This window comes from Xiphophorus hellerii, chromosome 1, assembly GCF_003331165.1.
Source record: "Xiphophorus hellerii strain 12219 chromosome 1, Xiphophorus_hellerii-4.1, whole genome shotgun sequence".
Classification (NCBI taxonomy): domain Eukaryota; kingdom Metazoa; phylum Chordata; class Actinopteri; order Cyprinodontiformes; family Poeciliidae; genus Xiphophorus; species Xiphophorus hellerii.
Genome location: NC_045672.1, coordinates 18381012 through 18408863, shown reverse-complemented (window position 1 = coordinate 18408863; position 27852 = coordinate 18381012). Strand labels below are relative to the sequence as shown.

Below are 27852 nucleotides of genomic sequence, written 5' to 3'. Positions count from 1 at the left end.
TAGGAAGGTAGTAGGACTCGTATGATGAGGAGGCCAAAAAAAAAAAAAAGAAAAAAAAGAGGGATGTGAGAGAGATGAAGAGAAGGCTGGAAAATGCTTGGGGACTAATGCTGCACATCCTCCCCTCAATAACTCCTCCCTTTCGTCCCATCTGTTCTCCTTTCGTCATTTCAATAAAGTGAAAGGCAATCTAAAAATTGCTTTCTGATTTAGCTCTCAGTTGAACCTAGCCTTATTCTAAGAAATGACCTCGGGAGGAATGAATTTTCCGCGAAACATAACCACTTGTTGGCAAGAAGTGTGGAGAAAATGATGTTTTTGAAACGGCAAATGACTAGTGGCACTTGCAAATGGTTAGTTTAATGACAGGGAAGGTCGTATGTCATTTAGGTTATTGAGCATTAAAAACACTACGTGTTCTGCTGAAGGCAGTGATGGGGTGTTGAAGACTGTGGCACGCCTGAGTGATTCATGAGTCTGGAGGGGCATTAAGAATAACAGCTGTCATTAGCAGTGAAAAAGTAGACAATGCAACGATGAGGGCTCCGTCTTATTCAGAGGTTAGCAGCTAAAACAGTACATAAGATTAAAAAATATATATTTAAGTTATGTAGAATCTAATAAGCAGGACTCATGTCAAAAAAGGTTTGCATAATCTTATTCAGTCGCTTCTCATTTATAATGAACAGGGTGAGATATTAAGAAGCAGGTTCATTGTCCTGTTGAGTTTTCCTAAAGGATGAACTGATTTCTCTGTGGGCACCTGGAATAGTTAGATCTGTTTCTTCTCTGTAAATTATTAAAATATACTGTATATAACAGTTTTGAACCTGATTATGGCTTAAGATGGCAAGCCAATAACATCTTTCAAATATCCCCAACAAGATGCGGAACAAAGCTAAGAGAAGTAGGAAATTTTAGTAGAGATGCAATAAAAGTTAAGTTACTTATCATAATATTTTAAAACAAGGTGGAAAACCACTGATTTAAACAGTAATGCTTTAGATATTTCTATTAAACCAATTCTCAAAGCCTGTTTTTACTAGAGGGCAACAATATGTTTGGAGCACACCAAACAGGTCTCAGGACTGTGAGGATAGTGGCAACACCTAATCATGCTGGATAATTAAAGTCGGAAATGGCACCGATTAAGTCTAAACGATCTAAAATATCACATTTGCAAATCTTCCATCATCCATGGCACTTAGACCTTCAATTGCCATAGCAATAAGTCATTTTGAAGACCAAAGCATCCAGGTGCAACATTATCATGAAAGCGGCGATAAGGTGTTTCAGTCATGGTGTTATGAAAGAGAGGAAAGCAATACACTGGATATCCTGGTGCTTGAAGCAAATCACTGACCTCACCGCGGGGCAAACCAACGAGACATCAGAGTGCCTGAAGAGAGTAGTTTAGTGCTGGCTAATGAGATCTGCAGCACCATGCTACAGTGCCTCATTGGCGGTGGGTGAAGGTGTGGGTGTTTGGTGGCGTGGCAGTGTTTTAGGACACTGCGCAACACTGCGGCTCAGTGAACACACACGGCAAGGTGATACGGAGAAGGTCAAGACTGAACCTGACGGAAAGTGAGGTGGATCCAAATACAGAACTGCTGCTGCTGCACAGATGCACCCCTCCATCAGATGCAGATGGGGGTTTTCACTCAACAGATGCATATGCACACATAAACAGGCCTACAGACATAAACTTTCCTTCCAGCCAGCACCTCATCTGGGTGATAGTTATTTCAGGAAAGAACACAACATCAGGACACGCATCGCCTCCAGCTCTATCCCATGTCTCTGCTCCCTCTGCTCACTCCTTCCCTCTGGCCTTTCTTGTCCCACTCCTTTTCCCCTCTTTTATCTCCATCTAGTTCTTCATATCTCATTTCAACCCATTTTCTATCTAGATAATTCCCTCAACTTCCCAACCCTCCTTTTCCTCCCTGAGCAGTTGGCTGTGTAACAAAGAAGCCTTGTTCGGCAGACAAGGTTACACTTAGTTAAGACTTGGGCAGCAGTCAGGTCACAGTTGCAGGACTTTAAGCAGATTTAAACGGCAACCAGAGAACATGTCCAGAGATGGATGGCATTAATCACAGGAAAGGTGAGACAGAAATGCAAGTGTGGATCGGAGGGAATTGCAGCGGCGGATGGAGGAGCATGGATGAAGGAAGGAGATGAGCGAGTGAAAAAAAAAAAGAGCCTTGCTTTGAAGAGCCGTGAATGGCAGTGATGAGAGAGAGGGATGGACTCTGAAAATATGTGTCTGCGTGTGCACGTCTGCCAGTTCTGAGCAAACACACGATCCATCTACGGCGAACAAAATCTGTCAGGCTTGCCCTCAAACTATGATTACCAGCTCAGTTTTGTATGAGAGCCAGCTGATGCTACTACACTCGGTTTGGCTTTTGGGTGCAGCAAAAAAGTGACTTTTTCAAAGATTTAAAGGCAGCGATATATACTAAAAGGAGGACTGAATCATTAAATCCCAAACTCTTTCAAAAGAAAGTTTATCATTCTTGTGAAAATGTGTCTGTAATTACAGTTATATTCAAGTGTTTACATAAGTTTCGTAGCATTGGGTAGATCTGCATTTAAACTGATGTTATCTTCCACAACCTTGATGCAGCTTTGGCTAATTCCTCTTGACAAAAGCGGTATAACTGAGTCAGGTTTGCTTTTTCAGCAATGCCCACAGATTTTCTACGGGACTAATCAGGGCTTTCTGATCAACTTTATTGTCCTCACGCCACTTTTTAGCTAATTTGGTGATAAAATTAGAGTCATTCTCCATTTACAATGTTTTCAGGGTTGAACGCTTTTGCCTTTTTCTTTTAAATGCAAAAATTCCATGTGGTTGTCTCATTAATCTCATTACTCTATTTAATTTTTTTAGCAATAAAATATTTAGCAATCATAACAAAGCTAAAATCAGAAAGGTCTGGTTAGATTTAATGTCAAACAGAGAGAGAAAAAGGTTATTTTTGTACAGTGTATAAAATCAACTGTATTATATTGCTGAAGATGCAGTAATAAAACACCTAAAGAACAAAATTTGGAAATAATGCAAAGAGGGGGAATTACTGAATTGAAAGAATTAAGGTTTGGTAAAGAGTTTAGAGTTTAAGTAGCTTAATTTTATAGAATTAAATCAGCTGAAAGTTAATAAATCACATTGTTTATATCTGAATTATTAATACTGATGACCCAAATACACACAAAATGAAATTCTGCCTGTGTGCTTGATTCATATGTTTACTGAGTGTTTATGCAACCCAATGATTTTCAGATTCTTATTCATATATGATGTGATTTGGAGATCATTTGTCTGGCTTTGGAACGTGTAGCAAAAGACTTCAATAATGTTAATAAATCCCTTTGTAACAAATGGATTATGGATTACCGCTTGGTGGAAAATCCCTTTGGCACATGTTTATCTTTCCTACTTGATGAAAATGGAATTTTAAATGTAGATAATCCTTTAATAAATAAGTGCAACATCATTTTCCTTCTCCCACAGATTTTGTGAGAAGCTGTGTGGTCCAACGTAAGGCTTTTGAATTTCATGACAATCTAATGTTCACAACACAGCCATAAGAAATGTATGGACAGAAGAAGTGGGAGAATGTACAAGACGCTGAACTGAGGTTCCCTTGTATGGAGCGATGAAAGAAAGTGAAAGATGGTAAGCAAAGCTGCAGTTTCTTCATGCTGAAATATAGCAGCTGAGGTATTTTGAGGATCTAATGAGTGCCTTGGGGCAGACTAAGAGATAACTTGAGGGATTACGTCTCTTAGTTGGCCTGGAAACGAATAAACTGTCCTGAAGAAGCTGAAAAACATTCATGTGTCTGGAGATGCAAAAGAAAACTTGCTGTTTATCTTTTTATATTGAAAGAGTTTTGTCTGGAGCAACTTGATAATCATTATTTGACATAAAACCAAATGATGACTCATTTTGAATATCATATAAAATTTTGTGTCAATTTTATTTAGCACTTTTGCCTCTCTTGATTTGCATGAAGGGGAAAAAAATGTTTATAGCTCAGGCTCTTTGCAGCTTTAATAATAAATAGCAAATTATAGTTTGCCTCTGGTTGTTCAAGACACCTGGCTAAGTGATACTTCAAGCAGAACAGAAGAATGACATACTAGTGCCCCAAAGCTGGGGTTCAGCTGGTGAAAAACCATGATTCTAGCACCTTACTTAGCTACACTGAACACACAACACAAAAAATAAAACAAAGCTAATTTAACTAATCCACAGGCACCACTGTGAATGGGTCTAAAGGGCCATATCGTAAGTATAATAATCAGCTTTATTGATTTTCTGTGTTTTTTAGTTGGCATCAAAAAAATTCAAGAAAAATCGTTACCTAAGATACATAACGAGGCAGAAAAAAGAGTGAAAAATTCATGATTATGGCCCTTGTTACAACTGTCCTGGGAAAAAAAAGGGCACTCACTGATCTCAAGATGCAACAAGGTTTTAAAAACCTTAAATACCACAATAAATAAATACAATAATACTAACACACATGCACATATTTATATTAAAGTCTATTTATTAAGATCAAAATGATGAATAAATATCCAGATAAGATAAAAAAACCTATAGTTTTCAATGTTATTTTTGAAAGACTTGTGATATTGCTTACTTTTCTGTTTTAGATCATCTTATAAATTTTTTGTTTAACATTTCAGTGGTAACACTATGAAACCACATAATGTTACTAATCAAGTCAACATAATGAGATGGATAAATGCATTAAATTTTTTAACAGCAGCCTAGCTCCATTAGCACATTTTGCATAGCTAAATGTGGAAGCAGTGTATCTTTTAAGTTGTACTTAAAATAATGAAACAAATCAACACTCTGTAAACTTCCTGTTGCTGCAAAAGGTGCCTGTTGATCCCCATTTTTTACTGTAATGTTGCTAAAAGTTTGCACAACATATCCAAGCTCAATCTTGTATTTTCTCCGTTTTCAAGACAAAAATATTTCTAAAAGCCGTTAACTGACAGCAGGCTTTCACAACATACTACACTTGTGTGTTTAACCTTTAGTTATTGAGCCAAATCTAGAAAATACACTTGCAGATATGTGAAACATTTGTTTTATAAACAGTTTCTGAAAGTACTGTGAATATTTTACTATATAGGTGTGAAATATTGGATCATAAACTTAAACTTTGACAGTAAAATCAGAATATAATAATCTCGAGCAACAATGGACCATGTCATTTTAATAAGTGGCTTCAACCCTTTATCTCTGAATGATGTCAGCTAAAGGGGTGACACTGGACACAAAACTGACTTGTATCACAATGGAAAAGATCAGGATCTTCTTCAAGTTGTGGAGCTTCTACTGTATGTTTAATGTATAAAACTGTCAGAGCCCCCTACTGGCCTGGAAGACTGTAGGTCCAAACCTCTAAGGCCCATCTGAAGAGAAATAAAACTGTGTTCACCTGAACCTTCTGCGCCCGCCGCTTGTCTGCTCTCTGATTCTGGTGATAGATGCGGCTAAAGTTGGACACGATGACAGGAACAGGAAGGGCAATTACCAGCACCCCACTCAGAGAGCAGATTGAGCCGAAGATCTTTCCTGCAATCGTCTTTGGGACCATGTCGCCATATCTGTGAGACACAGGAGAAAGGAGAAAAAATAATAAATTTAGCAAAAATCCTGCAATGGAGATATGCATAGCTAACCCTGCTAAATAAATCATTGAAATATTTCTGCAAAGTCACTCTCCTTATATCTGACTTTCATCTTTTTAGCGGCTTGTGCCGCATGCATCAATCCTCACAAGAATAAAAGCCAACCTGTTGACTGCATCTCCCCTCTTTCCAGAAAAAAAAGGCGACTGCAACCAAACCTTTTCCATCACCGAATGACACAGTTATGTCAACTGACTCACTCAGTGAGATCTGATACTATTAACCTTTACAGAGGAGAAGGACGAGGACACTGTGAATGCCAGGCACATTTCCCAAAAGACATTTATTCCAATTATTTCTAAAATATTTGCAAGTCAAAAGCAATTTTTTTTTGCCCGTGCTCAAAAAGAGACAACTCAATTACAGTACATATCTTACAATTTTTCATTTCCCCAACAGTGGAAAAGACAAAAGAGGAGAAATCCAAAAGCTAAGGTAGCACCAGTTAAGTTGAAAAAAACAAAACAAAACAAACAAACAAAAAAAAAAACGTATTTCTAACAGTGCTCATTTTTTATTCATGAGTAAAAAACTTTTTTTTTTTTCTCAGAGGCAGAAGGTCAACTGAATGAACTGGATTAAACTTAAGATAGTTACAAATAAGCAAACAAATGGAGCACTGACAAACAGGGCAGTAAATATGTAAAGACTTGATGTCAAAAAGACAAATATTTCTTTTTACAGGGAATTGTAAGATGCAGTTATTCAGTTGGAAAAAAAAACTAGAGCTGAAAATGACTTCATTTTATATTGCTTTTTGAATGGTATCAGTATTAAAAAGCCTGCGGTAAACACATGTTAAGCACATGTTGACACATTCAAAAACCAGTTTTTTCTTAAACACACTGAACCACTGAGACAATGAGTCACTGAAACACTTTGGCTTTAGAGACGAGCAGAAAGTAAAAGTTGCAGAGGCGAAGCGAGGAAGACAGAAGCAGCTTGTTGCACATTAATCTGGCTCCATGGTGTCTTTTCACATTAGCTGTGGTAGAATTGAACGCAGAGTGTTAGAAACAGGGAAAACCGAGTGATACCGTTTTCCACTGAGCCACAGAGTACATGACAGACAAGTCCTGTAACACAGAGGTTACAGTAAGTTGATGTAGACGTCATGTTGTCAAAACTGAACTCAGTGTGCCACACAAAGATTATGGGTTTGTCAAGGAAATTATACACAGTACAGACTTTTGCGCATGTGTATAAGAAGGAAAACAGTACTTGTATTTTATTAAAGGGATGTTTATTAATAATTCATATAGATCGAATTGTTTGCATTACATTATCTAAGTATGGACACACATATATGCAATGATTGGGCAAAAAAGGGTAACAATCTAATATTTTGTTGGACCACCTTTAGTTTTAATAGGACAGAATAGAAAAACATTTATTTCTCTCCCAACAGGTGACCTTCATCAACAAGCATTCTCACATAATTACACAGATCCTTTAATACATGGACATAAAACAGCATGACAAAACCCATATAAAAAGAGAATATTAACACTACTTCAGTAAACCTTTAAAAGGGAAGCAGCTATCATATTAAGTAGTTGAAAGCAGATATTGCGTAATTTCTTGTAGTTGTTTTTCCTGGATAGGAGAACTGTACACCTTCTGTCAGATGGGAGGAGCTAGCATGAATGAAGCATGAGGTAAGATGGATCCTTTGTGATCATCAGGGTTTCCTTCCTGATCACAGAGCTCTTAAGCAGTTCAGAGAGAGATTCTGAGGAGATCTGGTAATTTTGCTGGCCTGCTGAAATTAGACTTTTTGTCATCACTTACATCATTACTGCAATAAATACCACAGAATATCAGAATTCAGTACCAGCATTGGATCTGATGTGGCCCATGTCTAATTACTCCTGTTGGATGGATTGTCCCTACAGTACATACCCACACAGATCATAAAACCTAACATGCTAAAGGTCAGAGACAGAATGAAAAAAAGAGTGAGAAAAATGTGGATTTATCACAATGCAGCTCTATGTAAAAGTGCAATTTCTTTTTTAGCCAAACGCCTTTCGTTTGATATAATTAGCTGAGTGTAAAAGCCAAACTTGATTAAGCAGTAGTAGTAATTGATCTAATATATCTTAATTTTTTAAAATATTGTTTTCACCCTGTAACTTAAAAAAATAAACACTTTTATATTGCATGTAAAATAGGTTAAAATGAACTTGCCTTACCATCTTCTTGTGAATTTATGTAATTCTTTTGTGCACAAACATTTTCTTAGAAGTCTTATCAACATGATTACCATTTACAGACCTATTCACAGAAACACAAGAAGCAAAGTACAGAGAGGTATTTGGCTGCGGCCGAATGCATTAGGTCCATTATGGGTGTCTAAAGACTTGGAAGAGTCCAGATCTACTAAATCAGCTGGTTACTGCTGCATGCTAATACACCAACTTGTGCACAAGGAGCTGTTAGTCTTTGAAAGGCATCACACCTTCTGCAACAAAACCTAAAAATAACCCGGTTTAAAAAAAATATACATGTCAATACTTCAAAAGTACTGTCAGTTCTTTTAGTTCTCAAACTTACAACTAAATTACAAAAGATTAAGCTGGTACACAAAGCACCCAGTGTAAAAGCTGATTGTTCAAGTACTTGGCAAAAAGCACTAAAGATGCTCTCCAAAACATAACAATAATCTGCTTTAGAAGTTGTGCTGATTTATAATTTAATGAGGCACTTCTCTTGCTGTTTGTTAGAGAAAGTAAAAACCCAGGATAGCCACACATGAATTAAAAAAAACAAAAACAAAAACACACACACACACACACACACACCCACGCCGCACGCACGCGCACACACACCTACACAAAAACCCATTTGGTTTATTTTGGTAGGGGAGATGAAACCTCATGCTCATTAGTCACAGTTTCCAGCATAAAAACAAGCCCAATATATGGCTGTTTGAGTGGAGGGTGTTTTCGTTTTTGCAACAACAAAGCAAAAGCCCTACCCACACACAGAGAGACACTTCGGTCCACAACCATAACTGAGAGCATATTTACAGAGAACATTTATTCCCCCTTCCAACGTCTTTAATGGCCTTTCCACCCAAATTAGGATATACCAATCCCATCACTGGGAAAAAGGTCCTATCACTACACAACATTTTATCTTTTCCCCTTTTCAGAAGATGTTTCCATTAGGGGGAATGAAAAGCTAATCATATTCATCTGCAAGCTTGCTTTAATGGGATCCTATCAAAGGATCTGATGGAGGCCCCTCTCTGCTAATACTACAGTCAATTTGCCGCTCCCATTTAGTCAAGCTGGTCTGTCTCTGATGATACCATCTTTGAGTCATTGTAAGCTGCACAGAAGTAAAGCTGGGCTTGAGTACAGTGGAAGAAAGAAAACGTACGCTACGTAGTGTAGGGGTGTACATATATGTGTGCACGCGTCTGATAAGTTAAATGTAATTTCCTCGGCTCTGAATGCAGATGCAGCCACTGATGTTAGAAGTTAATGTTCGGCAGAGATGAAAAAGATGGATAAACAGAGGGAGGGCAAGGAGATTTTCTCAGCAAATGTAGAGCAGCCAGAAGTTTTTTTTAATCATTTCTCCATCTGTCTGCTTTCAAACACGCACAACTATCTTTTTTACCCTCTGTACAGTTACAGCGTGCTTCTGCAAATCCTGCACACAAACACTAAGGTCAGGCGGGGAGGTCAGTGCTCGGTCAGCGTTGTCACATCCCATCACTGAAGTGCCATGTCTCGGCAAGGTGTATTTATAATGTCTCATATAGATAGATGGTGAGATAACTGCCGGGAACAAAGTGCTTCTGTGAAGGTGTGTGTGATGAATGGTCTAAACATAAACACATACAGTGTGATTATGGCTGCTCAAGATAACAGACAAACACTGTCCTATGGCAGAACGTAACATGATTTGTTGTTTACTGCTTTAAATCTACGAGACGAACTCATTAAACCAAACAGCGGTGAAATGCAGCTTCACAACTGGAGCCGGCTTCTCTTTGTGAGTCAGAACCTTTTCTGCACAGGTACTGAAGAAACATATTGCCACATTTTAAGAAGAGACTTTAAATGAGAAAGCGAGAATGAGAGATGGTTGATTGACATGGTAAGTGTTAACGGGTGGATTACTTTTTACAAAATGTCTCCCACCTGATTCCTTTCTAATTCTCCTTAGATGTCTCCAGATAGGAGTTTCTACCACAGCCCCCTTACAGTGGCTTAGCCGCCACACGACTGAAATCATGTAAATAAAGACACAACTTTAAGTGTTACATGTTTAATTAATATGGGTAAAGTTTCTAAGTTGGTAGTTGCTTGCTGCAATATTTAAAAGATAAAATCAGACAAAATTCATGGGGCAAGGAGCTAATTAAAATGTGAGGCTTAAAGTCCTTTCAGTGGTTTACTGTGCTTTTACAACTGCTTTATAGAATAATATAAGAATGGCAGCATTTGACATGGATCAAAACACCCACAGTCTTTGTTTCCACTGCCTGCCCACACACAAGCAACATCTTGATGTATGTCAACACATTCTCAAGTTGCATTCAGCTGTAAATTTACTCAGCAATTGGAGCTTTGCTCATTTGAAAGAATGACAACACTGCTGCACACAGAAGCTTAGATTTTCATTTGCTTGTATATTCATGCATGTTTTTACCTTGTGAGGATAACTTCAGGTATAGAGCACTCACTACGAACCATAGGTTCATAAAAAACCCAAGTGTAATAAAAATCCACAGGAGAAAAGATAGTCCTGCATTTGATCTTTTGCATCAGATGCAAGGCAGTTTCGGCAACACGGACAGTAACTATTGTATTAAACAAAATATTTAGCTGATTTCTAAACATTTTGGGTTATTTTTTAAACTTCATTTAAAATAAAACTCACATATATATTTCAATCTGGAGAGACTCAGACGGAAAAAACAGCGATTAAAAAGGTTTATTGACATGCATGAATTTAAAGTTCTTTGGCGCTCGGGCCCCGGCTGAGGACATTGAGCTGTGAATTGCGATCAGCTCGGATGAGCATTCCCGATGTAGGTTAGGAATGTCATCCCCCGGGACCCGACACTGGTGGTGGAGGTCGGTGAAGGATGGGAGCCTGAAGAGTGGAGGTGGAGAAGGGTTGGAGGAGGGTTGAGCGCAGCTGGAAAGCGGAAGATGCCATGGATGGAGGTCCTTATCAACTGGGCCTTGGTCGGTGATTGGACGTGACGTGGCTTGGTCCAGCGTTGATAGGTCGGCGGTGATGAGCGGGACGCGCCGACTGGATGATGCAGGTGGGGCTAAAGAGTCTTCCAGTTTGAATTTGCGCCTAGGCTTCATTAGACTTATTGAAAAAGACTATATATATATGATCCATGTCCAGAATTTGCAGTTCGAAAATTATTATGTTATATGGGACCAAATACAATATGTATTTTTATTATAGAAATTTTGACATTCTGAAAAATATGTTGATGTACTACACAGGATATGCACTTAGTACTTTCTTGGTGCTTATACGTTTATTGTGTGCTTTATCCAATCACTTTTTTTATTTTTCCAATAATTATTTTTATTAATACATTGGGATACAGCACTCTGAGAAAACAGAAATTTTAGCAATGGGCTTTTGTGACTTGCCTCCATTGTGGAGGATGTCAATTAGCTGAAATGTTCAATCAGGAATCCTACATGTGGTCTTCCACATGTAGGACATTTTTTAAATAAATGGAATTTTGTATTTTTATCAGCTGCAAGTCATAATCATAAAAAAAATCACTTGAAATACTGTGTATCAAAGCATCAAAGCACATCCAGTGGACCCCACCTAGTTACAATTAAGCATTCACAGATTCACTGGATTTTTCTGTGGAATGTGACTCCAAATCATTTTCTGAATATCAAACACATTCAAAAGAAAATGCAGCTTGGAAAGCCGAAATACCTGAACACAATGTTACTTGACTCATTGGTTGGTGTTTGAAAAGCAGCTAATCCAGGCGCACTAATCATTTTCCTTGATGCTAATAGGTTGTACCCACAAAAGAGCAGATTAAGTAGACTATTATCTTCTGCGGTAGTACTAAGACAGTTTCCACTGTGCGTATTAATTGATATTAAAGTATATTTGGTGGGTGGTTTTAGTTATTAAAGGAGGCATTTTAGAGGGGTCTCAAACATTTGTGGATTTGGCTCTTTTCAGGCTGCTGTGGTCCCTAACCCCAGGGAATACCAGGGATTTACTGTGCGTCCATTTCAGGTTGTGCTACTTCAAAGCCAAGTAACATGTAGTTGTATATGCAGTCTGACTTCTATTAAATTATTCATTAACACTATATTGCTTAAGAATATTTTGAAAGTACGTTGTTTGTGGAAAACCCTGACCATAAATAGCTCCATGTATGCCTTACAGATTCACAGTGGTGGTAGAGCTCTTTTTTTTTTTTATTTGGTAGGAAACATGTCATGGGCTTGTGTGGCTTGGCTGTATTGAGTTAACCAGACAGAAAGAATCTCCTCTGTAGGCCTCTAACCCTTAACCATCCATCCATCTGTAGTCCTGTCTGACATTTCATGGACAGCCAGTCAAATGGAAGTAACTCAGATAACATACGGCTCTTCACGGATGGGCCAAACATCTATAATCACCTCCACAAATGTCACCACAGGAAAGCAAGAAATAAGCAGGGGGAGGAACAACAGGTACTGAGACAGACGGGCACAGAGAAAGAAAATTCACTGTGAGAGAATATACTGAGAGAAAAATGACTTGAAATACTGAAATCCAGCCTGCATCAATGTTTGTTATAAACCAGCCTTCAAGGACATTTTAAAGAGGAAATACAAGAATTTGACAATATTATTCACCTCTGCTTTGAGAGAGTTTAAAGTAAAATATAAATAATCTTTTAAGAATTTTACTTGCTAGAAAATTCAGCGAGTTTCAAAAATACTGAATCTAGTTTGAGAATGTTCTAAACAAAGAGACACATCACAACTTCCAGCTGGACAAATAGTGACTTGTTGAATAGATCACATAAAAACGCTAACCTTGGATCCAATGGAAGCTGCAGCTCTTATGTGAATGGCAGCTCTCTGAATAGCATGTTAATTGCAGCGGTGACCTTGTTTTGAAAAACTGCACAATAGAAACCTGGGTATTGTGAAACCATGCCAACAAGCTGAAATCTAGAACTTGCCCTGCGAAAATGATAGATAACTGTCCCTGCCAGCTGTCCTGGGTTCTCTGATAACTTCTCTGTTGCATTTATTGTCTGTCAGTCACTCAGTCAGTTCCTGTTGCCACCTGTTTTATCTACAAGAAGAAAAAACTGCAGAAATCTATCGGGTTCAATGTACGAATGTACTATGGGTGGGTCACTGGCACAAGTGAGATTATCACAAAGCAGAAATGAACCATTGTGTTGCGAAATACAATGAGGCTTGTGGCTGAATCCTGACATCTAGGGTCATCCAGAGGCCACATTTCCTCTTCACTGGCTCATACAAGGTTTATCACTTTGTCAAACCAGACACTTGGTGTAAAATCCAATTTCCAGTTTCGGCTTTTCAGAACTCCTTAAAAGAAAGGCATATAGGTTATTTCCTCATTTACATTTATCAAGTGATGAGAAGGGAATGGGGAAAGAAACACAGATAAATTGATAAAGTAAAGGGAATTACTCTCACCCTGCACTGCAGGCGGACGAAAGGTCATTATCATCACTCACTTCACAACCAATCTCACACTGAATCACACTGAGGAATCGCCACCATCTTTTTTTAATGCACATACACGCATGCACACGCACACACATACACACTTTGGGCCACATTCTAACTTGACTGCTGTTGAAAACCTACCGATCACCATGTTATGATCAGATTTCAACAACTGTGTTTCTTTCAGTTTTGAGTGGGTGAATTGAGTATCAATATTGCAAAATTTGGGGCTGGAGAGATATGACTGTGCTATATGCTAGATAAGCTCTGAAAATAATGTTTTCTAGACTTCCTGTCATTCATTTCTAATTTTAGGAGTAGAGGCCATGTCCCACCATGACATACAGTATATGAGATATCAGATTATGTAAAACAGTTTTATTCATTTTTTAATAATTTTTGCAGCTCTTGCACATTTGTTTGTCTGTACTGCACTGATATACTATATAGAAACTGTAGTCTGTTGATATCTTAATGTTAAATACACATGCACATTCCATTTTTTTAGAGGCCATTATACTCAATTGGAGATCCTTTAGATTGTGAGTATGATGTTTCTATTTTTAATAACAGCACACTTCTTATTTATATTCAACAATTTCAGATTTTTGGGGTGACGTTGGTGGGAGATCCTCCCGTAATTGGTGGGTTTCCTGGTAGCCTCACTTTTGTCTGACTCTCCCAGCGAAGCTGTGGCTAAAATCCAGCAGCTTGCCGCCATCAACAACAGTCCACTTCAGGTTCTCCTCGGCCCACGTGTGTAAGCTTCATCAGTGCGTAGTGGATCCAGATGTTCTGACTCAAACCTCAGCACATTCCTTGTGAGGCTCCTCCAAATTTATGCCTGGATTTTGCTTCCTTGTCCTCTCAAGCCTGCAGCTTTCTTTGCTCCTCTTGTACCATTTCTTACTACACTTTTTTCTTCCACTCAACTTTCAATGACTATACTTGGTTGTAGCACTCTGTAAACCACTAGCTTCTCTGTCAAAGTCCTTCTGTAGTTTCCTCTCTCTGTGAATGGTGTTGATGACTGGATGCAGGACATCTGTCAAGTCAGCAGTCTTCCCGATGACTTGTCCTACTGACCCAGACTCAGAGACCATTTAGAAACTCAGAATGGTCTCGGAGTCTGGAGAGACCATTCAGTTGTTTTATTTAATTAGCTTAATATTTATAAAATTATAATTTTCCGAGACACTGAATTGTAGGTTTTCATTATCTGTATGATCATCACAATTACAAGAAATAATAGCTTATGTCCCCCTATATATGTATAATTGTTCTATATTATGTATGAGGTTTCCTTTCTGAAATAAGGGATAAAAATAATGAACTTTTTTATGATATCCACATTTTTTGAGATCTACTTTGATTGTGGATTTTAAACTAAATGTCAATTAATGTATTATGGTGATATAATTGTTAAATTTGTAGGGAACAGAGTTAACAAGCATTTTTTCTTCACCTCTGAAGTCACTCAGCATACTTCTTTGCTTTGAATGCCTAAAACCTTTGACTCCTTGCAACTCCAAGTCTCTACATATCCCTAAAAAAATGATGTTTGATGCTTGGAGGAGACTATCTTTAAATCCTGTGATAGACTTATTTGTCAGGATGTGCTAAATAACAAGGCCCTGTCACAGGCTTTGCTCGTTTGTGTGTATGAGTAATCGTGTGCGACTGTGTTTGTGCCTGTCTTTGTAATAAGCGATTACCAGACTGTTTTCAACAAAACGCTTCAGTGAATCCACTTCCAAGCAAAACAAGAAAGTTCAAACACAATTACTAGAAGAGTTGAGCAGAACAACATTTAAATATGAATCACACATGAGATAGAAAGAGTCCCTAAAGCTTGCACCACTGACTGCCTGCGCACTGATGATGAAAATCCATTCAGCTATTAACACATTTTCATACTGCATGCATATCAACAAGATATGGTAATTCCCAGTCCGTGTGGTTAGGTGCACACTTTCAACATGGGTATATCAACATAGCAGGAAAAATGCTTTAAAGGTTTGAAGAGCTGATAGAAGCTCGTTCATAGATAAAACCAGTAATGTCTGCTGATAATTGAAAGAGGAAGCCCTTTATCTCTGCAGCAGTGAGTGCGCTGAGCAGTGAACCACTGTGGCTGAGGTAAGGAGGAGGGCGGTTGAGGAGCTGAGGAACAATTACCTTGATATGTGGTTCAATTAAGCTTCAAACAAGAACTAACGACCCTCGGTTGAAAGCTGCATCTCTGGAGAAATGTTTGGTTTCTGTGATGGATCCCGCCACCGGAGGCAATTCAACAACAAAATGGAATTTAGGCATGCACAGGGGACGTCTTTTACTTGGTTATCAAACACACGGGGTTGGTAAGGCACCGTGGTTCATGTCGAGAATGAACTTGGCAATTTAAAGAAATGAAGTCTATAACAGAGCCCCAACAATATGCCTCAATGATAGATCATGACAGGCAGCGCAACATGTTTAAAATAAATCAGAATCCCATTCGCCTTCTGCTTGTTGATATAGTTAATTAGATGTGAAAAATGGTTAATTAATTTTAAGAGAGCAAATTACCCATTTCAGTATTTATCAAAAAGTTTGTTTACAACAGGCCAGCATAACATAAGTGAGCATCTACAGTGGTGGACAGATGTTTACACCTACAATAAGACAGCGATTCTTATGTCAGGATTCAGGTTGGAGTGAGGGTTCTTTTCAGAGACGAGCTACGCGGAGGAGTTTGACAGCCTGACGCACCTGCAACGGATTCCGGTAACCAGCGGCAGGCTTCTTAAGAAGCGGTGGAACCACCAGTCATCGCTCGATGGTTACCACTTGTTGGTCAGACTCAGCCCTAAGATCTCTCATAGTCCATGTTAAGTATTGTCCAGTCATTTTGTCCTTTTCTCTCTGTTACCTCTCAGACCTTGATCCCGCTTCCCGGAGCCAAGCCTGGAACTTCGCTGGTCGGGCGCGTCTCGCTGGTTGGCACCTCCAAGCCGTTCCGATCCGCTGCTGTCCTGGACCCCCGAACCTACCGGGACTCTCGTTCCCCTTCTGACGTCCTCTAGTCTCGATTCTTGCACAATCGTTTAACTGATTAAAAACAAACCCTCTTAACAGTAAAGTCTGTTCTTCTGTGCGCACCTGCATGTGGGCAAGGAAACTAAAATCCAACATGACATCTTATGCTTGAATGATTATTTTCTGTATGGATTAATACATTTAAGCTTCAATGATTTGGGTGCAAAAGTTTGAAAATATTATGTATTTTCTCTAATCCACAAAAGGAAAAAATTATGCATACATAGTCAATTATTGTCTGTCATCCACCATCACTACAGCTTTGTTAAATATCAAAGGGATACAAAAATCCCCAAAGATTTTGCAGCCATCTGCCAATGACTACAAAGTTTTTCAAAAATAACAACTTTTAAGCAGATATTAAACATACTTTTCATTATTTCTGTAGTAATTATGTTTCTTGGAATGGTCTGATATAGTTTTCTAATTTTAAATGTCATGTTTTCATTGCATTCACCAAAATTAACAGAACAATCTGTAATAAATTATGCACCCGGATTGTATTTCTGTTGTACAATTAACATACATAAACATCATTCCACTATGGAAAACAGTTCAAATAGATAATTAAAACCATAAAAAAAGTACAAATACATTCATGCTTATAATGTATGTAAACTTCTGACCCAAACTGTTAGGAGCTTTCAGAGTTAAAATGCAAAAGCAGGTAATCACTCATCTCTCAAACAATAAGTTGCCAAATACATCAACAACCAAATAATAATTCTTCACAATGTAAGACTAAAAATACTTAATGAATAAAATGATATTTTACATGATCTGACTGAAATCCACAAAAGTATTGCAGAGAAACGAATGAAGACTGAAAACCAATCCTAAAAGACTGTTATATCCTGCCCTGAGGTAACATCATGTTAGAAGCAAAAGGATTTGAGAAACTGAAACCATTTAATGAGTTCACAAACCCTGATGGACACATAATTCAGAAGCACACGTTCCTCCCTATCTTGCATCATCTGGAAAACAGTTCGGAGCCCGTCCAGCTTCTCAGACCTCAGTTCAAAAGTTAATTACATTACGCTATGGTATAGCAGGTAGGGTTATGAACCAGACTTTCATGGAAGGTATAGCTTATTTCATAAGCTAATGCACATCTTGCATTCAGTAGAACAAATAGCGAAACCTGCCTGCCCAGAGACTTGTGAAATGCTGAAAACATCTGACGCATTTGAAAAATGAAATGTATGACAAAAGGGGGCCCTTAACTATTGTGCAGGAGATTTTTCTTCTTAGCAGTAAAGCAAAAAGGTAAAACTAAATTATTTTCATCAAGGAACTTGGAAGCAGAGTGGCTATAGGGCATGAGTCCTGCCTGTCTTGAATTTTGTGTAAGAAAAAAGAAAGATATTAAAGTAAAAATACCACATATGGCCACATTCTTTCGTGAAATTCCATGATGTTTTTTTCTTGAGCTGAACTGGTTGCTGTGTCAATCTTATGCTATTTATGCTTACCCCTAGTTTCCCCCACTACAAGCACCGTCTCTGAGAATGAAAAAATAAGTTTGCAAAGTCTCTTCATTTAATTTTTTTTTATTTATATAGAATAGAATTAAACAGACTAGTTCTTATTGTTTTTATATGTGGAGGCACAATAAAATTAATCAAAATTCACGGAGCTATGCACTGCAGATGTTGGAACACGGAGTCAGTAAATCTTGCTCTAAAGGCTGTGAGTGACTCCAGTTTGCAATGCTGCTGCTAAACACTGATCAGAGACCAGACAGTTGTAATTGTAAACTGTTGTTCTAGTAGCAAATAAAGATGGAGATATTGGTGCATTTGAGTGCAGTGATGATGAAACTTATTGTGTAATTTGTATTAATAATCATTCTTTTTGCTTTGTAATCCACCAGCAAGATACAACGGAAGGAGGAGCTTTCTAGTTTATTTAGCTGTTTTAAAATAAATAAATAAATGATGAAGCTTTAATTACTGCTATTATTAATTAGGAGTCATTTGACCTGTTTGAAGTCATGACACAACAAACATTAGATCCTCCATCCTCAAGTGCTGTGAAATCAACAGTTTAGTACTTTGCTTGGCTGCTTGCTTTTACAAGATAATAAAACGTGAAAAAAAAAGTATTAATATTTTTGATGCAGTGTCACAACAGGGACTTTAGTGAGCCAACTAAGAAATATTCCATGAATCTTTAATACAAATCCTACATCTGATGCTACTCCATCTAGCCAGTCTGTATGCTTCTGATGAGCAATTCTGTTTGTGTTGTGCCTTTGATTCTGCTAATGAGATATGTTCTACTGTCGGTGCTGTGATTAAGGCTTCTATTACATGAAGAAAAACAGCAGACACTCATACTGCAGAATGCAATTCAGAGCATCCACAACAAATGCAACACCTCTGTCAAGAGAATGATCTCTTTCTTGTATTTTCTTTAGGTCAGCACGACCCATAAAATCCAGTTTGACTTGTGCACATCCAAAAGATAAGTTTAGCTTAAGGGTTTGCATGAAAATAGCTATTTTGCAGGATAGAAAGGGCAAGTTTAGGGTTTCTTTCACCCCTAGAGTATCTATATTTCTTGAATACATGTGAGTTGTAATATTACATCTTGTTGATGGGTCCAATTAACTGTAAACGATTCTCATGGTCAATGCTTGCAAAAATAACACCATCCAGACTAATCAGTTACAGTAAACTTAGTGTTGCTAAGCAATGATCTAATGCAGAGCTGTCTTAGACAATATTTGTTTTTTAAAAAAAGATACTTGGCATCAGACTAAACTTCAACAGATATGTTGAAATAAAAGTGATTTTATTAGGTTTGTAAAAACGATCTGAAGACTCCGTTATTGGTTTGTAAAGTCATTCAGTTCAACGAAAGCTCAGAAGAAAAATAATTATTTTGTTCTCACTCCTTCTTTGGCCATCCTTTATTCCTGACAGAGCTGATATCCAGAGATTAAAAGATGAAACAGTGTGGTGAGATACAAAAAAAAAAGCAGCTGAGAAAGGAAAGGTTAGAGGCCGAGAGGTCAGGGGTCAACTTTGTTAAGTAAGAACTCCTACAATAATAGAAGGAAGGTGACCATGGCTGGTCCAGTGCCGATCTCACAGAAGGAAGAAACAAAAGCAGAAGATAAAAAATACATTAAAGCAGGAGAGGGCTGGAGGGACGTAAATGCAGAAGATGGGGTCCGCTGAAAGGTAAACAAAAAAAAAAAGTCGGTTTGGAGGGTGATCCAGAGAGTGACAAACACCAAATGAGATAGAGGGTGAGAGGAGAGATAGTGATAGATAAACACAGAGAGAATTGTAAAGCACATTTCAGCTGACAGATTGCCTCTGCCTCCCATTCAGAAATCAGACTGCATTTGTTTAACTTTGTGAGACCATTTCCTTCTGTTGTGATAGCTGAACTCGTTCCTCTGTGTGATTTTTGTGTTTGTGAGGACCAGCTAACCTGCTCAGTGCCTCTGAATGGATCTGTTTGCAAATGTAGGTGGGTCTGACGTAGCCACACGAGTAGCAGTTACCGTCAACAGGTGTTGCTATGTTTCATTTCTTGCACTGCGAGTGGCTGCAACACAATAGCATGAAACTCATGTTATTATCAGAGGTGATACAATTTTCTTTTATTGTTTTCCTGCCTTGGCTTTGAACTGTAACTGCAGCCACAATTCTACAACCCAATTCAATGTCAGTATATCAATTTGGAGTCTAATGTGCGAACAAAGTCAGTATAAGAAACAGTTTCAGAAGCTTTCAGGCAAGCCTGGAAATATTGACTTAAATCTTAAACCTGTGAACTTTTTTAAATATGTGCAGAGAATTAATTAAAGTTCAGGTCAGCTGTTTTTACCCTCAATATTAGAGCAGTAGTGATTTTTTTTGTGCAGCATATGTAAGAACTTGTAGACTTTAATCTAACCCGACAGCCAATCAGATCGGTAAAACCAAGTTCAGAGGAAGTGTTTGAACTGAATGACTAGCATAGAGTTCATGGATAGGTTTTCCACCCCGACTTTACGTCAAAGGCAAATCTTCTTGTAAATCCTCTCAGGTATTTGTCAATAATTTGGAGAATTTCACACTGAAAACATGCAGCTTTATCATCTGTCCTCATTTCAACACCAAAGCCAGCTCTTCCTCTCAGTTCTTTGATGTTGCCTGTTGTCATGGGGACACCGCAAGTGCTGCAATGCTGAGCAGCATACAGAGTGCCGTGTTACTGCGGTTAAAAGGGTTACATTAACAACAGCAGCAGGTTACATTAGAGAGCGGCTACATTACCCATTAGAGGTAGCAAAACACATTTGTGGCAGCAAGGCCAGCGCCATTAGCATTTAGCGCCAACTTAACATGGCTAAGCATTCAACCTATTTGATTTAAGTGTAATTTATACTTGACAAGTTTCTGAGAGTCAGAACTTCAGCTCTCAACCTCCAAATTATTATTTGCAGGACTGAAGATATCAAAAAAGCAATATGAACAGAATAAAACAGAAAAACATCCAATAAGCCTGCATCTCTCTCTGGCACTGATAGCGGATGCAGGAGGCGATACGCACAGTTTGCTGCTCACCACTTCTTGAATCAAAGTTTTCTTGTCAGATTGTTTATCTGCGGCCAGCAATATTGGCTCACAACAGGCTGAGCTTATCACACACTGTTTTGCAAAGCCTGACTTATTGACTATGAACACAGAAAACATGGCTCCTCTCATCAGTGTCCGACTCAACAGCAGCATCGACTGTACTGATCTAAGACCAAGTCTGACGGAAGGCCGGTCAATGCAGCTAACGAGAGCTGGCTGGCGCTTCTAAATCTGTTTCAGGCTCTTCAATCCTCCAAGTCTGAAAAAATATTTATGTCATCATAAATTGACTTCTTCAAACGCGATAAGAAGAATACTTAAAGAGGGCTTGGAGAAATCCTTTTCAAATACCGTTTCAATTTTAAATGCAGAGAATGAATTGCGGACCCTGAAAGGTTATTACAAACTCATGACCAAATAGCCATCAGTGTAATTAATTGCATCGCTTCATAACCTCAGTGAATTACAGCAATGATTCTCAACCTTTTTTTTTCCTGGAAATTCACTTTATTAAATGATTAAGACTACGCCACCATCATAGTCTCCATGTAATGCATGGGAGCATGGTTGTAATGTAACAACTGAAGCTGCATGCTGACTCTATATTGTTTCTCAATAGGTCCAAAGATAATGATTTCAGTTTTATTTTAGTTCAAGTTGATTTGTTTTGTGAATCTATTCAACACTTGAATGAATTCATAGTCACTTGGTGACACAGTAATGTAGAGCTCTGTATCAGCTCCACCAATACACAGTGGAGCTGAGTATCAGAACATATGCAGTGTTAGTTGGGTGACTCTGCTCTTGCCTGTTGGTCTCATAATGTGTTAATATTAGGATTAGATCAAGACATTCAAATTTGTTAAACTATTTGCTTTAAAATGTGCTCTATGTTCTAAAAACATACCATCTAGACCATTTTAACTCTTAAATGAGTTAACATGACAACAGGAGTTTCTGGCTTTGGATAAAATGCACCCCAGTCCTAATCAAAGCAGGTAAACCAGCCTATTCTCAGGAGAACAAATAGACTGAACTGCTATGCTGCTTGTCTTTCGCACTGACCACTTAAAGTGCACTTACACAAGAGCCGCATTCATTCAAATGAGTTCACATTATACACTGATAAGCAGATCAGTGAGCAACTTGGGCATAAGTGATTTGCCCATAGGCAGAACAGTATGTGTCAGGTGAAGATGCTGGAATCAACCAGTGATTGTAAAATTACTGCTTTTCCCACTGTGCCAGAGTTAGTTATTGTTTTGGCATAAAATACGATGTTTCAAGCTGTGCATATGAACATATGTTGGAAAACAGGAGGTGTAAAACATGGTTGCGCTACTCCCATAGGAAGCGGTTCACATAAGAGCATTGTCAACATAAGACAACTGGAGCTGATTTCGTTTACAAGAAGCTTAGTTTTTATGTTTTAAATATATCTATTGATTAGGAACATTAAAAACTAACTCACAAATGTGTTGAAAGGTTTGTATTCTTAAGCATCTCTTTCTGGCTTCACAACTCACACAGCTCAGACTGATGTGTATAAATGTGACTTACACCTAAACCAGGTGTATCTGACTGAATGCTGGTCACTGATCACGGCTTATCAAACTGATACCTGTCCGATCACAGTCATCGGCTGATAATTGCTGCTTCTTTAACAAGAAAGATGAGCCTGAACCAACACTGGGAGTAGCTCAGAACGGTCAACCTGTCAGCATGGATCAGTGAGAAAGAAGGTAGCTGTCTGGCTGCCAGTGTGAGTGGAGAAAAGTAGGTTGCAGGAAAAACTGGGGCATCACCGAGACTCAGGAGAGGTGTCTCCAGCCCAGCATCCTGTCCTATTTCACTGCATGGCGAGACTGGCATGTGTGTGTGTGTGTATGCGTGTGTGTGACTCAACAGAGGGAGGACCCTGGGCAGTCAAGAGAAAGCTTTAGGCAGAGGAGGAAGTCAGATAACAGGCGGGCACCAGGTAGGCTCCTGGTGGGAGAGAAGGGGCTCAGTGATATGCCTCTTTGCTGGGGTGGAAGAGATGTGCTGAAGCCCCCTACACCCTCCAAGGGCATGGAGCAAATGTCAGACAGTCTATGCACATGCACTGGAAAACTGCTCAGAGTTTTATTGGAATTTGTCACCTGTATATACATGGGCTTGACTATGAGTGTGTGCACTCCAGCTGTTTAGATGATTCAACAACAGGATGAAGGATCAACTAACAGATGGAGGGAGGCTGCACACAAGTTAAAATGTGGTTAAATTTTCTTATCTAACATTGTGAATGCCCCTTAATCAGCCACATTATTTTTTTAAAATGAGCAAATATTTTAAAAAATATAATTCTTCTCCCACACATGTATGAGTTACAGTGTAACAAAGTACCCATCAGCACATGAATTCACTGAATGTTTACTCCATCTCTGATAGGCATTATTTATACACCAGTCCCCATTTTCCACTCGTCTGGAGCTTTCAGAGGCATCACTAATTCATCCCCTCTGCTAAATTTGAACGGAAACACTGGGCCTTTACGGCTGCGCCAAATTATATCCTAGTTCTTTCTGTAAGCCTATATCCAGGATGGACTCATCCCCACGCTGCAACTCTACCCTCCAATCACTGACTCTTGTAATCAGATCAGAATAAAAATGTGGGTTAATGTGTGAATGGTGCACAGCTATTTGATCTTTGACTGTGCAGGTCACAGGCAGCATGACAAGTGGACAAGTGTGCAGTGTTGGGTTGCCAGGTTCAGTTTTCAGTGGTTTAATTAGTTGGTTTTGTCATCCTGAGAAGCAATGAGAGCTGGTTTTATGTTGGGGCAACTGTGAATAAAAACCGTGGTGTTACTTGGGCCTGACAAAATGACGGTGCAGTTTGTGCTCTGATATTCTCTCACTTTCATAGAGTAACTGGATTTAGACAGAGAAAATTACACACAGATGGAATATATTCACTAAGTAGGTGATTTTACTAGGATTCATCAAATTTAGTGGCGAAAACAAATACACATGATGCTTTCTAGATTTTTATTGGTAAATAAATACACAAATTTACATTATTTTCCTTCCACTTTGCAATTATGTTGTACTTGGTATTGGTTCATAACATCCCAAGAAAATGCATTAATGTTTATTGTTGTAACAGGACAAAATGTGGAAACACTTAAAGGGTATTAGTACTTTTTCAAGGCACTATATTTCTTGATCCCCTTTCTCTGCTGTTCTGACAATGTGATCATCTTCACTGTTTCCACCTGCGTCCCATCAGCCTAGCTTTGTATATATGGCCCTGTCATTTCCTCTCCCTTTGTCATTTCGTCTGAATTTAAGATTGGCTTCTTTCTAGACTTCTGCTTAAAGTCAGAATATTTTGCATTCATGACAGATCATCTTGAATTTGGACTTCGGTACTGCCTGCTCTTGTTTGGCTCCACTTTTTCGGTTGATGTTGAAGTTCATCTTTATGACATGAAAAGGGTGCAATAGCCTGGAGACAATTATTCTTCAATATTCTCTTTCTCGAAACACTTGACCCACACAATACTCCCTTATGTAGCAAATAAACCCTGGAAATAAGTTGTGTTTTTTTTTTTTTTTAGTAAAACAGTGAGTGAGCAGTAACACCTGTCAAAACAGGGACCAGACCGTCAGGTGAGGTCCTGTGATGTAGTGTGGAGAGCAGTGGGTGTCTCGGCTTACTTACATTTCATCTATCGATTCTGTCTGAATGCATCTTGACTGATCTGGGAGCACGAGTGTGTGTATGAGCGAGACGGAGTGAGCGGTCAGTGGGTGGAAGAGCAGAAAAGAGGCCAGGCTACATGCAGGCTCTATTAAATTTTAATTTCAGAAAGGTCAGTTTTCCCTCAAGGTCAAACGCAAAAATAATCTTCAAAGGAAAAGAGCCTGAAAAAGCCACTCTCTGTAGGACTGCTGGGGATTAACCCGTCGGACAGAAAAGCTACGTATTCACTGAGAGGAAGGAGCAGTATGAAAAGGACGCATGTTAACATGCACCATAAGCCAATTAGTAACCATGGCAATGAATGGAAGACAAAGGAAATATGCCCCCTTTGGCAGACACAGCCTTTCAGATTGAAGTCCGTGGTGCATTACACCTATTCACACAGAACCTAAATATGTTTGACACAAACATAATGGTACAGGTTGGCATGAATCCTCTGTGCTGTAGTGGGATCACCTAGGAAATCCACTGCATCTACACTAATCCACTGGACACAGTCTTTTATGTCGCACATAACCAGTGATTTGAAACCTTGTGTCCGTCAGATGCCCTTGTGAACCACAACCATTCACCACATCCACAAACGCACTTCAAATAAAAAAAGTCACAAGACAGAATGTACTTTTTCATGGTTTCTCTTTCCCCTGCTATGTAAAAAACTGGATGTGTTTCAAGTTAAAATCATGCAAATGTCATATTTTAAGAGTTTCACTAGAACAATTTTATGTGGGTGAAAAGGCGATGAGCTTGTAGATGATACAAGCTGCATGTCTCAACATAAAAACTTCTCAAGGAAGGAGGCATTTTCAACACATGTCTGTCATGACAAAAGAGGGATATAGTGAAAATGTGCTGCAACAGATAATTTATTTGCTCTCTGCTTGTCCTGGTTGCCTCTGAAGCTCCCCGTTGGAAGATCAGCTACCATTTAACCCCCTTTCAGATGTGCACTGTATTAAACTCTTCAATCTTTGGTTGGGCTAACTGTGCTTACGTCCTGTCTGCTCAAACCCCCAGTTGATCATAGGAGATGACCGTACACTCTGAATGTGGCTCTATTGGAGGTTTCTTCCTTTTAAAAGGGAGTTGTTCCTTTTGACTGTCACCACAGGTGGAGAGATTGTTGGAAAGTCAATGACTTGATGCAATTTGATGGGTTTTTTTCCCACAATGTAACTTATTACAAATTTATTCTGAATCTATTTAGGATCATACATATTCACTATATTAACAGACAATCGTTAAGATTCTATGTTTTTCCACATCAATGTGATTACATGAAGTTAGGGTAGTTGCTATATCAATCCACCTCCTCGGCTGTTCGGATGGATCAGGAGCGCACTAGTCTGACACTTTCCAAACAACTATGAGACCTAGAATATCAAAGGATCAACCATCTTCCATGTCTTCTAACATTCTGAACCAAAATTAAAGTGCTAACTCTATATTTGCCAGCGTTATAACTGACAGACATCATCATGAGGATGATTTATTTAGCCAGGAGCCACCAATGTAACTACTTTGAGGTTTATTGGCTGTAAAAAAAAATTTAAAATTGAGAAATGTTTGAAATGTTCATTATTTGCCAAGGTAGCATTAACGCCTTTATTTTGAGTTGTTTCAGGTTAGAAAGAGAAGGTGGAGGTTTGACTGACTGTGTATTAGCTTTCCACAACTCTGATGCTTTTTACTATTTTTTTGTTTTTGCAATGTTACATCTTTGTAAAATTACTAACTTTACAGAAATGCTCTTCAAAGAACTGCTCCTTTAAGGTCTTTTTGAAAATGCTTCGCCACATGTACAACTGATAGGCTCAAGAAGAACGAGGAGATTTTACAATGACTTACATATGCTCTCCAGACATGACAGATGCTAACTGAGACACGTGTGCAATCACCAAGCCTCATTTCATTTCCTCATCTGTGACGGTCTTGTATTCTCTCAGGCAAATGCAAGTCCTCACAAAGGTAGTTAAATGTCACAACACACCTGTATTCGAAGCTTCCACAGACTGCCTGACAGCTGGTCTGCCTGGTCCTGTCTACCCATCACTCTGACCTGTTCTTTGCACCCTCCATCTGGCTGTTCTTGCCTTTTACTCAAATCAGTGCCATCTATGCATCCAAGCAGCTGGTGTGCCAGCCAATCTCTTGCCCCTCACCAGTGCGTTCTCTCCTTGACCACCTAAGAACAACAATTTTTTTTCCTTTACCAGGTGATTTTCTGTAATTATCTTTCTTTTAGTTCATTCCCTCTCCTGTCAAATATGTTGCATCCAAATCACCTGATATAAGCAGCAAAGGAGAGCTTCCTAGTAAATTTACTCCTTAAGTATTTCACCCAAAATTGAGACAAAACAAGACAATAAAAAGCACTGCACCTCTTAAATTTAACATATACAATCTTCATTCTAACTTTTATGCCCTTATTCAAGCCTTCATCAACACCAATACTGCAAGCAAACAGTAAGAAGCAGAATGTTATTTTTAGTGCTGTTTTGCTTACTGCAGGCCTGGCTCTGTGTTAGTGCATACACAGCAGCAGAGAAAGATGCACAAAAAACAAACCCACACACAGAGAAACACAAGAGATTTGCATACACATATCTGCAGATTTAAGCACACTGGCTAATGTGACATTTCACAGCCTGACATTCCTTCCACTGAGCTGTGTATGTTGAGTCCAGTCGATCTGTCAAAACATTTCAGAACTCCTGTGCAAAGGAATATGCAATGCTAAGACTTGATTGCACACATGCACACAGAAAGACACAAATGCAACAGATAAAGAAACTCAGATACACATCACCATCTGTTTTTGGAAATGTGTTTAAGGACAGAAACCACACACACGGGAAAAACATAGTAAAACTGAAAAGTGGAGTACTTACTATTTTTGGGGCTAAAATAATAACAAAAGCTTAGAAACACTGAGTACATTTTCATATACACAATGCTTTTGCGAAGACAATCTTTACAAGATCTTGCAAAAG

At 38.7% G+C, this 27852-nt stretch overlaps 1 protein-coding gene across 2 annotated transcripts in view; it reads right to left on the bottom strand.

Annotated features, from left to right (window-relative positions):
* Window positions 1-27852, bottom strand: part of kcnd3 (potassium voltage-gated channel, Shal-related subfamily, member 3) — a 106810-nt gene that overhangs the window by 16629 nt on the left and 62329 nt on the right. For both annotated transcript variants that reach the window (XM_032575593.1, XM_032575602.1), the window contains one exon: window positions 5478-5646. In XM_032575593.1, coding sequence (XP_032431484.1) covers window positions 5478-5646 — 169 coding nt within the window. The remainder of the gene's footprint in view (window positions 1-5477; window positions 5647-27852) is intronic.